Source organism: Lemur catta, chromosome 17 (genome assembly GCF_020740605.2).
Source record: "Lemur catta isolate mLemCat1 chromosome 17, mLemCat1.pri, whole genome shotgun sequence".
NCBI classification, from domain to species: Eukaryota; Metazoa; Chordata; class Mammalia; order Primates; family Lemuridae; genus Lemur; species Lemur catta.
The window spans coordinates 24,753,138-24,766,062 of NC_059144.1; the positions used below are offsets into that span (position 1 = coordinate 24,753,138).

At 58.7% G+C, this 12,925-nt stretch overlaps 1 protein-coding gene across 4 annotated transcripts in view; it reads left to right on the plus strand.

Moving 5' to 3' along the window:
• The window catches only part of NOL4L (nucleolar protein 4 like), a 120,464-nt gene that overhangs the window by 47,629 nt on the left and 59,910 nt on the right, over nucleotides 1-12,925 (plus strand). For all 4 annotated transcript variants that reach the window (XM_045529450.1, XM_045529451.1, XM_045529453.1 and 1 more), the window contains exons 2-3: nucleotides 444-599; nucleotides 6,513-6,624. In XM_045529450.1, the coding sequence (XP_045385406.1) occupies nucleotides 444-599; nucleotides 6,513-6,624 (268 nt within the window). The remainder of the gene's footprint in view (nucleotides 1-443; nucleotides 600-6,512; nucleotides 6,625-12,925) is intronic.

A 12,925-nucleotide genomic window follows, 5' to 3' on the forward strand; every position in this document is an offset into this window, starting at 1 on the left:
GAGCCATTCCCTCGGGACCGGGCCCAGGACCACAGTGAAAGGTTACTGCTAATTGGCGAGCTCCTGATGGGGCCGCATCTATTTAGCACTCCCCCCTCCCCAGAGACTTCCAGGATGGTCTTGGCACAGCCTGCGATGCGAGAGCTCCCCGCCTGAGTCTGGCACAATCTGTCTGAAATTGTGAACATGGAGCCTCTTGGTTTTTTAATTTGTATTTTCGTTGTTGTCGTTCTCTGCCCATTGTTGCTGGTAGATTTAGCAGCAGCAGCCACCCCGACTCTGAGACCCCCTCCCGGGAGCCCTCTCGGCGGTCACCCTCCCCTCCTACCCCCAGACCCACCATTGGAGGCACTGAGGTCCCGACCTGGTGCCCTGGCCTCAGGGCCCAGCTCTCACCCTGCCATCATCCCTGACACTAACACAGCTTGTCCACCCTGTCGCAGGGGGCAGATGGCCTGTCGGAGCCGGAGGGCATCTCTCTGAAGCGGGTCGCTGTGGTGGAAGATTTCTTTGACATCATCTACTCGATGCATGTGGAGAGCTCAGCAGAGCCGGGCAAAGCCCCCAAGCACGCCGGGCAGAAGAAAACCTACCGAGCGGTGAGATTTCTGTCTCTTTGCCTCCGCTGGCAGCCCCAGGCCTTGGCAGGAGGCCACGGGCTCCGCACATGTTGGGCTGGGGGGTGGGGCGGGGAGCTGAGGCGTGATGAAGCGGCCTTTGGGGACCCAGGGGGGCACAGGGCAAGGGCAAGGCAGCCAGAGATGGCTCAGAGGGCGGGGCAGGCTCTGTGGCCTGAGCACAAAGGAGAAGCAGGTTGAAGCGGGGAGGAGGAGGAGGGAAGGGACAAGGGCAGCTTCACTCTGCCCCCAGCCCCTTGCAGCCTGCTCTGGGGCTGTGGGTGGGTGCAGGTAAGAGTGATGGCAAGTGCTCCTGGCCTGGCATTCACTGTGTGCCAGGGCCCTGAGAGCCTCCCGTGGGTGAGCTCGGTCACTTCTCCCACAGCCCTGGGAAGTCGGGACTGGGAGTCCCCCAGGGGAAGTCTGAGGACCTGTTCCCCACCCTCCGGGAGATCACAGTGGGACTGGGGTGGGGAGGCCGAGAGCAAAGGCTAGACACATAGAAGCAGAAGTGTCTCCGAGACCAGCTTTGAGAGAGCAAGAACCCAGATACCTGGGTGTTCCGCAAAGGCACCACCAGCACGGACTCTCAGTGCTGAGCCCTGGGGACTTCATGGGGAGGATGACATAAGCTTTGAGTGGGCAGTAGGGAAAAGAGACGGCAATCTAGGGGTGGGAGGAAGGCAGAGGTAGAGGGGACTGTGGCCAGGCCCTACAGGAGGGGCCTGCCTGTTATCCGCTCCCGTCCCTGTCCACTCCCATATCTGAATCTGTCACCGTGTCACTCACAGCTCTGAACCATTGGTCCAATGTCCACCACTAGGCCAGTGAAGCCAAGCACTTGATGCTCGTTCAAGCCTCACAGCAGTCCTGTGACTATGGCGCTGAGGTCCCATTTCACAGTTATGGAAACTGAGACCCAGAGAGTTGAGCAACCTGGGCAAGGTCACACAGCACCTGAGTTGCAGTCAGCCAGGGTCCTCATGCCCCCTCTGCGGTGACTTTCTCTGCAGCTTCCTAGAGATGTGCCCTTCTGTGCCCGGGCTTTCCCAACCAAGGCAGATGTGAAACTCCCTCCCCCAGGCTCTTTGTATAAATAGCCTTGGACTACAGTGGAGGTCTATCATTCCCCCTTATGGCCTGATTTTTTGAAAATCTGGCAGTCTGATTTGTCCTTGTCCTTAGAAAATGGCCTTTGCCCTAAATGGATCTTAAGGGTGGACCTGAGCACCAAGGGCCTCAGAAAGGGAAGCTGATCTTTCCATCCCCCCACCCCCGGGCTTCGAGAAGCGGCTTACGGGAGGGAACGCTGAGGGTATTTCCACCAGAGGGTCCTGGAAGAAGGGAGAGATGCCCAGGCTGGGGCCAGCGTGGGTGCAGAGAGGCCCCTTGGTGCCGAGGAGACCCAGCCCCTCCTCTCAACGTTAAATTTACCATTGTGCAGGCAGCTGGCACGTGCCAGGCTCTGCACGCAACACCTACTGTGCCCCACCTGAGCCTTCGTGTGTCTGACAGTTGTATGTCTGAGGCTGGTGCTGTTGTTACCCCCCATTTCAGGATGAGGAAACTGAGGCTCAGAGAGACTTGTCACCTGCCTGAGGTCATTCAGCTGACATTGAGAGCCAGGCCGCTGGCCCCAGAGCCCGTGACCTGACCACAAACCTCCTCTGGTCAGCTAGTAGCTCCTACGGCTTGCTGTTGTCTGGGTGGATGGGCTCGGGCCAGCTGGGCCATGTGATTTCCCTGGCCCCTTCGGCGCCCAGCACCAAGCCGTGCCACAGGCTCTCCTTGGGTATTTATGAGAGTGGGGGTCTACGGGCTCCATGCTGAGGAGAGGGCAGGGCTGGGCTGGTCCTGCCAGCGCTCATGTCCCTGGCCAAGCAGACTTCCAGCCCTTTGCTCTGCACTTCCTGGCTTCTCGTCCATATGCCCGCCGCGTGCCCCACTTCCCGCTGCCCAGCCTGGAGCTGGCACATGACTGGCGTCAAGCCAGCTGGGCTGCACTCAGAGCTGGAATTTCAGCAGCAGGGCCAAGGCTGAGCGAGCAGGCCAGGGCCCTCCTGCAGTGGGTGTGAGGCCGAGGGGGCCGGCACACCTCCCCTTCCCCCATGTGCCTCCTCTCCCTCCCCCTCCTTCTCCCCATCTGTCACCCTTCTCATGCCACCCCCTTCCTTTTGGGGGAGCACAGGGTGGTGCCTGGATGCCTTTGTCCCCTTTTCATCCGCCTCCATTTCCCTTGACCGAGCCCAGCTCTGCAGCCCCACTGTGCTTCTGCGGACGTGAGGCCTGTGTCTGTGCCTGTGGGGAGAGCCCCCAAGGAAGCCCCGACCCGACGGCGGCAAAGAGGCGCAGCCTGGCACTGTGGGGCACGCGTCAGGCTGTTGGCTGAGGACTCTTGGATCTGCCTCTGTGCGTTTGCCAAAGCCGAATCCTGGAACAGCCCCACCTCTCTAGGGCACGGGGCTTTCTGAATTCTTACAGGCCTGGGGTGCTGCCGGAGTCGGGGCACTGGTAGGACGGTGGGCAGACTTGTTCAGTGAACCAAAGGAGCCACCTTCTTTGGTGGGAAAAAAGGACTTTCTAGCTTCTCCCGCTGTCCAGCAGTGGGTCAGGGAGGGCAGGTAACGAGCTTTCTGAAACTAGAGGTGTTTGGACCAGCGGCAGATGACCATTTACCATGGACAGTGCAGGGCACTCCCATTTTGAGTGGGAAGCCCTTGCCTTACTTACCTCTGGTGCAGCATGACCCAAGTCCAGAGGATCATGGGGGTCTCACCAGTGCCAGGGTGAGGGGAAGGTTCTGGGTGGCTCTGCAAAGTTCCCTGAACCCATTTAGAGGTCTGGTCCTTCTTGCAAGGGGCTTTCCGGCTATTCTGGTTCCTGCACCCACCTGGGTCGGAGTCAGCCCTTTTGCTTCCTTTCTGTCTCCCAGGGTGCTGGTAGGCCAGAGCGGTTTCCAGGGTTTGGATCTGGCTGCCTAGGCCACTTTGGAGCTGGAGCCAGATGTGGTCAGCAGCTGCTCCAGGCCCACCACGTGCTAATCCACCCGCAGGGCAGAAGGAGGATCTTGTAAAGTGGTGCAAATCCCCCCAATTGGCCTCATCTGTCTTTGTCGGCCTCTGAGTTGGGGAGCGAAAATGGGGCCTTGCAAGTCAGCGACTCTGCAAATAGCTCCTGCTCTCCCTGCCAGTGAAATCTCTGTTTCTACCACAAGAAAAGTAAAAGGCAAATTCACATATAGGTCTCGATGTCCAGGCAGGAGGTGCTGAGAGCAAGGCAGCAGGCAGGCCGGGCAGCCGAGGGACACTGGGTGGGGACAGGAGTCTGAAGCTCCACTCCTTAAACACAACAGCTCCTTTATCTGTTTCACGTTTGGGGCAGCAGCGTAAGAGTCTATTTCTAGAACAGGGTCTGTAGCTCTGAAACCGTCTGAAAACCACGATCATATTGACTAGAGCATCTGCTAGGATTGTCCTAGCTCATCTTGTGGTCCTGTGGCCTTGGGCATCTATCACGCAAACAGAAAGGGAGGTCCCATTTCTGGTCCTGGGCAAGCCAGGAAGATAAACCAGAAGATGCCTGCAGAAGGTTGGGGTGGGGGTGGGCGGATGTCCTCGTCCACACAGGTCCCTGTGGCAGCGGCAGCGCAGAGCTGGGCTGGACTGGGCACTTTACTGACTCCCCAGAGAGCTCTAAGCAAAGCTGCAGCTGCTACAGCTGTGCGGGTCAGGGCTTCCCTCCCTGGCCATCTGACAGCTCTGAGGACTTCTCACTTACTGGCCTTCAGTCCACCTCTCCCACCCTTCTCTGGCCCCCGGGGCCAGAAGGTGTATGCCCAGACCTCCCCCTCCCCAGAGCACGCCAGCCAGCCTTTGCATACCGCTGGCTATCTAATAAGGCCGGGGATCTGCAGCCACCACTCCCACCCCTGAAGAGGGGACTGTCCCTGGGCCCTCAGCAGGCCAGAGGGCAAAAAGATCCCCTGCCCGTCCTGTGTGCTGCGCTTCCCAGAGCAGCCAGGCTACGAGGCCCTCCCTGAACCTTTAAAAAACATTTCTCTGCCCAGCGGCAGGTGAACAAGCAAGCTCCGAGTAGTTAAGTAGGGCTGTCCCGACGGTATGGACCTGTCCTTCCTTTTCCCAGCTGACTGTGCAATCCTCCTCCCTCACGTCCTCTGCTCAGCTCTCCTGAGGCCTGACCTGGGGTGCCGTGTCTCAGGGGAGCCAAGGGGGTTGTCTGCCGGCCCACGTCAGCCACAACCCTCTGCTCTGCCCAGCACATGCCCTGCCCTCTTGCCCGCTTGCTCCTGCAGCCGTCAGCCCTGCAGCCGGGCACATCCCTCCTGACCCAGCAGGAACCCAGAGGAACACACTGTCCCCAAGCCTTCCGGGCAGCTCCAGGCCGGGGATGATCTCCATGTGCCTGGCAGAAAAGCCCCCATCCCTTGGCTGCATCTCTGACTGTCACTCTCCCATCCACCGGCTCCAGTCAGAGACACTGGGGTTTGCCCTTGTCCCTGACCTCCAGAGGAAGGCAATCAGACAGGGAATTTGGAAGGGAGATAACTCATCAAGGAGCCTCTCTGCTCCGCAGAGCATCAAATCAGCTGAGAAATAACAACTGTGTCACCAAAATTAACTCCACGTTTGCAGCCGGCAGGACAAGCCCCTGGAACTCTGCAGGAGGACTGAGCTGGGAGTCGGCCTGAGCTGTTCTCTGAGGGCCTGGCCACAGCGTGGGGCACCCCAGGTCTTCTGCATAGCCCCACCCTGCCCCGCCCCTACCTCCCAGCTGTTGCAGAGGTGCAGCAGGACCTTCGTGCATCCCGGAAGGAGCAGACTGGTGCTGTCCCAGAGGGAAGGCAGGGCCCAAAGCAGCCCCTTCACCGCAGCCACCTCTCCCAGCCAGGCTGCAGTGAGGACGCTGGAACGCTTGGGCGATGCTGCCCCTTAGTGGAGAGGAGCGGGAGGACCCAGGCTCTGGGAGGCACGTGTGAAAACCAGTGACTGGGCAGCCTCAGCCCAGGGAACGGGAACTGAGGGGACCTTGTGGCCCCCACAGGCAGCCACATCAGGGCCAGCAACTTTCCAAAACCCAGAGCAAGAGGAGAGGGCTGGACTTCGAGCCCACACCCACCTCCTCCCTGCCCAGCCTTTTGCTCATGTCCCCTCCCTCCTCTCTCTACCTCCCACCGCCTCTCCCCTCTCCCTGCCCAGGGGAGGCCGTCTGGCGGCAGCTCTGGGGTGGTGTGACGGGGGCATGGGCTTCCATCTGGCACTGCCTCAAAAGACTGTGTGACCTTGGTGAGTTGGTTGCTCTCTCTGGGCCTCAGTCACCTGGAACACGGGGGTCCCTAGAGCCTGTCCAGTCTGAAAAACCCGATGCCCTGGCACCAGCCCTTCATAGCTCTCCCTAAGAAGGTTCTTGATCTGTGAAGAATCACAGGAAATAACTCACAGAGCCTTGGGTTGTGCTTATCAGCTGAGAGCCAATGAATTTATGAGTGGGTCTCAGTTTATCCATCTTTAAGTGAGGAAGTTGTTTGCCCCACCCTAGAGCAATGTTTGTAAGCTCATGTTTAGTAGCAGCAATAAAATGTTCTGGGAGGAATGTTACTTATTAGAATGTAGGTTGAAGGCTAGACAATGCTTAAAGGCTTTGCTTTTTCGATTTTTAGCCTCCTTTATTCAGATTTTTAAAACAAATGGCTTTCCACAAAAGCACCGACTCGTTTCCACCGCTGAGAGTCGAGGACACCTGCCCCTTGCTCCACAGATCCCTGGCTGTCCTCACGAGGGCCAAAGCGCCTGCCACGGAAGTACGGACCTTGGTGACCTTGTGGCCAAGTCACCTCCCCGTGGATCCACATAACAAGCGAAGCTCTTCTCTCCCCAGATCGCGGAGACCTACGCCTTCCTCCCGAGAGAGGCCGTGACCCGGTTCCTGATGAGCTGCACGGAGTGTCAGAAGAGGATGCACTTTAATTCCAACGGCCTGGAGCCCAAAGGTAGGGGGAGGCGGTGCGCTGGGGCTCAGCTGGGACGCGGCCGGCCTTTGCTGGCACGGACAGAAAGGTGCCGGTCCAGCAGTTGTCACCAGTCCTGGGGGCCAGCGTGGGTCTGTGGCTCTGCCCAGAGAGCCTCGTTTTGTTTTAACATTTTAAAAACTCAAGTTTCATTTAAAAACCAATAATACACACACACACACACACACACACACACTCACTCACTCACATATACACATAAACCAACAAGTCTCTCTTGCCCCTCAAAGTCCAGGCTAGCCCCTCTCCCCTGATTCTCTGCCACCCGGCCTCATTCTCACTCCACCCAGGTCTCACACTCGACTCTTTCTCCTGTTTCTCCGCACACAAGCCTGAGCCCGTGGTCTGGCCTGTGTGGTCCCTGAGGACAGGAGCACACCCCTGGACATGTGCCTCCTGCATCCTGTGTGGCTCCTCCCTCCCTGAGCACACCCACATGGCCTCTAGTTGAAAACCCATGGGAGGCCTGGTGGGCGCAGTGGCTCACGCCTGTAATCCTAGCACTCTGGGAGGCCGAGGCGGGAGGATTGTTTGAGCTCAGGAGTTCGAGACCAGCCTGAGCAAAAGCAAGACCCTGTCTCTACTAAAAATAGAAAGAAATTATATGGACTACTAAAAATACATATAGAAAAATTAGCTGGACATGATGGTGCATGCCTGTAGTCCCAGCTACTCGGGAGGCTAAGGCAGGAGGATCGCTTGAGCCCAGGAGTTTGAGGCTGCTGTGAGCTAGGCTGACGCCACGGAACTCTAGCCTGGGCAACAGAGTGAGTCTCTGTCTCAAAAAAAAAAAAAAAAAAAAGAAAACCTATGGGGACTGATTAGAATTTTAAATGCGCAGAGTGCTGTGGCCAGCCACAGTCAGTGCCCTGGACCAAAGTCTGTGCTCTCCGGCTCTGTCCTGCCCAGTGAGAGCAGCACCCCGCTTCAGCAACGCCCCCCACCTCCATGCCCTTCAAACTGAACGTCCCTGGAGGCCCCAGGAAATCTGGGCCCCCTCTGCTCACAGGCGGCTTTGGCACAGGGAGACAGGCCAGCATGGGGCCGATGTGATTCTGAGTCTGCTCTGAGAGAGGGTGCCCGGTGGGCAGTCACTGGGTTTCTAGGCCTTCCCGGCGCACTGTGCCAGCTCCAGGATCAGGCCGGGGGGAGTTGCTGAGGTCGGGGGTGTCTGCCTGAGGGCGGAAACAGACTCGGACGTAGGGTGAGCTGTTTACCCAGGTGGTGCTCACGCCGCATCCACAAACTCCGCGGAGGAAAAATCAACAGCAAAGCCCGAGCAGTGATGGCAGAGGGATGGGAGCACAGGCGTCGAGCGCGGCTTCCCTCTCGTCCCGGTTGTCCCTGACACCAGCTCACTCACCAGATCCAGAGGCTTCCTTGCCTGTGGGAGCCGTTGGGCCACGGCTGCCTCATCAGGGCATGTGGGACATCTCCTAAATCACGAGGGACAGGAACTGATCTGGTTGGTCCCTCGTAAGTGCTGGCTCCCGTGCTGAGAACAGGGCTCCAGGGCCGTGCCCCGTGGGTTTGAATCGCAGTTCTGCCACTCAACTGCTGCGTGTCCCGGGCAAGTGACTTTATCCTCTGAGCCTCAGTTTCCTCATCTGTGAAATGGGGTCCATCTTGGTACCTGACTCAGAGGGCTGATGAGATTTGGGCGTTAGTCCCTGTAGCTGGCACAGGGCTACTGTGCAGGCAGGGTGAGCTGTGGCTGTCGCAGTTACTGTGACAACGCTGGGTGCCTGAGGGAGTGATCCTGAGCTTTGCTGCCCCACGTGGCCTGGCCTCGGCTGAGTGGCTGCAACCCCTGGGCCGAGGCAGCGTTTGGTACCTGCAGATGGGCGGGAGCTTTCCCTGCCGCCCTCCCCACCCTGCCAGGGGCGTGTACCCTGGTGGTGGCTGCCTAGTTCCTGCCCACCCATCCGCCTGCCCCCCCTCATTCCTGGCCTCATTGTTTCCATAGCAACTGGCAGGGTCAGACAGAACCGCTCGCCTGGAGGAACAGAGGCGAGGCCAAGAGGGGCTGCGTTTGTGGGCTGCTCTGGGGTGTCCCTGGGCTCCATGTACTCCGCTCCCCTGCTGTTCCTCGCCTCCCCCTGCACTCCTCACAGCAGGCGGAAGGTCTCCAGGGCTGCAGGCTCCACGCCTCATCCCTGGGCTTCTGTGTGGCTGGGACGGCAAGGCCAGGCACAGTAGCAGCCTGGGACCCCCGTGCCCCCAGCCCCAGGGAGGAGGAAGGAGGAGAGTGGGGAGGGGGGAGCACACAGGCCGGAGCACCTGGAATATAGACCAGCTGGGTGGGCTCTCTGCTCAGCCTGAGGCTTGCTCCGGACAGGAAAGAAGACAGGAGCCTGGCCCATCCTTTCCCGTCCTCAGGCACAGGGTAGCCCACCTTCCCGTCCCAGGGAGAGGAGAAGGCCCTGAGGGAGCAGGCAACGGCGTGGCCGTGGAAGCTCCAGGGCTGGGGCTGTGTGTCACTGCTGTGTGTCCCAAACAGGTTAGGGAGCCTCTCTGAGCATCTCCTGATCATAACAGCTACTAGAGCCCTATTAGTCCTGGTTTACAGTCAAGGAAACTGAGGCACAGAGAAGTATTGAAGTGAAAACCCTCATCCAAGTTCTCCCAGGAGATAGACGTGAAGGCAAGAGAATTGATTTTCTCATCAGCAAAATAGAAGTAACGCCTTCCTCTCGGGGCTGTGGGATGCAGTTGAATTAAATGGGCCATTGTGCAGGATACCTGCCTGGGACCCGTGGGTGCCTGGGGAACCCCCCCCAGCCTGTCTCCTGCATGTGTGTCGCACCACAGTGCCCAGACACAAGCTGCCCCCGTCCAGGTGGCCCCACAGAGAGAGACAACCTCCCCCAAGGTGGGGTCAGTGACGTGTCCCCGAACCCTCCCGGCTGGCATGCTGGGTCCACGTCCTGGACACAGGGTGACAGGGAAGGTTTGGTTTCTGGAAGCTGCCAGTGGAGAGCTTTAGAGTCTGAAAGGCTCCCCTGTCTGCTAAATGGCCAGAGGCATCAGCCTCCTGGGCCATCCGTGCCAGCTGGCACGTCTCCCTCCTCCTGCCCCAGCGGAGAGCCTGGAGATGCTATCTCTGCCGCCACTTTGGCCCCTGGACACAGCCAGCTCCTTCCCCGGCACCCCTGCCACTGCCACGCCAGCCTTCCCCTCTCCTGCCCCAACACCAGCCTTCCCGTCTCCCTCTGCCAGCTGGGAAAATCGGAGCCTCCCCAGCCCCAGGGCAGGGCCCAGTGTTCCTGTCCCAGGAAGGTGGGGACGGAGGGGGGACAGGGAACAGGATGGAGATTCTCGAGGGCTGCTGGGAGAACGCCTTGCTTCCTGGCCTGATGTTAACAAGAAAGAAAGGAAGCAGAGTGGCCTCCCTTGCTCAGCCGTTTGTCCCCAGCAGAATGTGGGGGCCTGGACAGCCCCACACCCTCCCCCAGCGCCAGGAGCATAAACAAAGGAGGCTGCAGAGGATCAGGAAGTCCGAGGATGGGAAATTCCAGGGCCTCCCGACTCCACGCTCCTCTTCCTCCAGCCCCCGACTGAGTGCAGGCGGCAGAGAGGAATGAGCCTAAGAACTGGGTGTGCCCTCAGACCAGCCCTGGCTCTTGGGGAGAGGGACCTCTAGGGGCACGTTTGTTTCTGTCTTCTTTGTGACAAAACGTTGTTGCATGTTTGCGGACTAGGAGTTGGCAACGGGCAACAATAGTTACCCCTCCTCAGCAAACAGGTTGTCTGCTCAGGTCTCGGTTCCTTTTCAACCAGGCCCAGACTCCTCCGCGTGGTTTCCAAGGCCCTTGTCCGTGCCTGGCCCCACTGGATCCCTCCTTCCATCCTTCCTAACGTGACCCTGTGCCAGGCCATTTGCTTGCCCCGCAGAGCCAGTTGTGTGCTGGCCCTACCCTGCTCGCTGGCCCGTCCTCTCCCTGCTCTCATACTCACTTGCCGGGGGACTACTGGAAGGCTGTATGGCCCCTCTGTGTGCTGCTGCCTCATCTGTAAAATGGGGGTATTAATACCAGCCCACCTCATCATGGAGTTCTGGGGAGCATCAGACAAGAGGGTCTGCATGGAGCGCTCAGCAGGTGCCCAGTTAGCTGCTGGGGAGATTGATGGGGAATCCTGTTCAGAGCCCCATGAAGCTTTCTCAAGCTACTCCAGGGCCTCTTAGCCCTTTCCCCCAACCCCCTACCTCTAGTAGACTCGCGTCAGCCCCACACTGCCCACTCCTTGCTCTTGTGTCCTGAGCCCAGGGCTGTGCACGGTTTCCTCGCCTTCCCCACCCTGAGCACACTCACATCAGCGCTCCTTGAAGACTTGCCGATCCATTGATTCACTTCTGCAGGAAGGAGATTTTTTTCCTCACCTTCTGAGCTGGCCCCAGGCCTGGGATCTCTGTTTCCAAGTCTGAACCCCACCAGACTGGCTGGTCTTGAGCCCTCTCTCCGTGCCGGGGCCCCCCCCCCCGCACATCGTTTGACACCCAGCCCTTCCCGGGGGATCTTTCTCACCCTTGCCCCTGGCGCCCGGAAGCCACCCTTGTCTCTGGACTGAGAGTCCTTCCATTCTGGGGGTGAAAGTGTGTGAGAATTACCACCTTATCTTCCACCTGGGCAAATGAGGGCCGCTGCCTCCGCTGGAGTTTGCCTTGGATGGTGAGTGCCTTTGGTGCGGGCCAGTGTGTGGCTGGCGTGGGCAGAGCGTCTGCGTCGTTGATTATTCCCAAGGCTTCGTGAAACTAAGTCTAGCACTTGGGCTGGTTTCAATTTTCCTTGGCAAAGAAGCATTGAAACTTTTCTTTGGGCACTTCCTCTGCTTGTCTTACCAGCAACCTGCCAGATTATTTCGGCTTCCACGGCCCGTGCTAGCATCTAGCTCACCTCTCCATGGTAACCATGTCCGGCGGTGCAGCCGTGTCAGGTTATTTGTGGTGGCTTGAGCTTGGCTACCACATGTGTTGAGCACAGCGGGGGCCTGGCCTGTGTCTCAGCAGAGCCCGAGGAAGCCACTTCTTCCTTCTTCCTTGTTCACATCTCCACCTGAGCCTGTCCCCGCCCTGGCATTTGTCCTACCCGTGAGCATCCGGCTCCATGCAGCTTCCACTGGCCGCTGCTCCTTGTCTTTCCCACTGGGCTGATCCGCTCGGTGAGCACCCACTGACTACATCAGCACACAGGGAGCTCCCGCGGCTGGAAACCTGCCTGCCTTTCTCCTCCCGCCATCGGCGCCCTGGCTCATTTCTTCACCTAGAATGTCCCCTGCCTACCCGGTCCTGCCTCCCCGACAGAACTCTCACTTCTGGAACTGTAGGGTCAAGCATTTCCCTACACATCTGCTCAGGATGTCACAGCTTCCCCAAGACAAGGGCATCCTGCCTTCCTCTTCCCTGGACTCTCCCAGCTGACCCCTGGGCACCGGAAGCATTTTTTGATCTGTGGAGGTGCTGGGAGGGAGCAGACCAAGGAAGACCCCTTCTCTCACCTCCCAAGGGTGCCATCCTCGCCATTGCTTTATTTTTCCTGAGCCAAACTGTGTAACTGGCTGTATTAAAGCTACTTTCTCATAAGCAATCATGCCATTTCAGTCAGGACATGGGTGACCATCAGTAAAAGGACACAGCTCCCTGCCCCTGTGGGCTACAAACCCAGAGATTCGCTGCTGCGTCACCCGATGCTGTCTAACCGGGGGCCACAGAGTGAGGGGCCTTCCCACGGTCCATGTTGTTCCACAGCTTCTCACCAGACAGCCTCATCTGTGAGGACATGAAACAGAAACAGCAGAATTCTGTCCGAGGGTCCATGGTCCGAGAACAGGATCCACGTCGGCACTAGGACGCCCGCCTGACTCACTGTATCTGACTCGATCGATTTTGGGGGGCCAGGCCCTAAAACCACCCTGGGGTTAAGGAAGTCAACTCTGGGTTGACAGTGGGGTGGCACAAGAAGAGGGCCCCAAAACGCATTTTATTTTGGGGGTTTTTGTGTGTGTGTATTTGTTTTTGTTTTTTGAGACAGGGTCTTGCTCTGTCGCTCCGGATAGAGTGCAGTGGCATCATCATAGCTCACTGCAGCCTCAAACTCCTGGGCTCAAACGATCCTCCTGCCTCAGCCTCCCGAGTAGCTGGGACTAGAGGCGCACACCACCATGCCTGCCTAATTTTTCTACTTTTAGTAGAGACAGAGTCTCGCTCTTGCTTAGGCTGGTCTTGAACTCCTGACCCCAAGCAATCCTCCTGCCTCAGCTCCCCAGA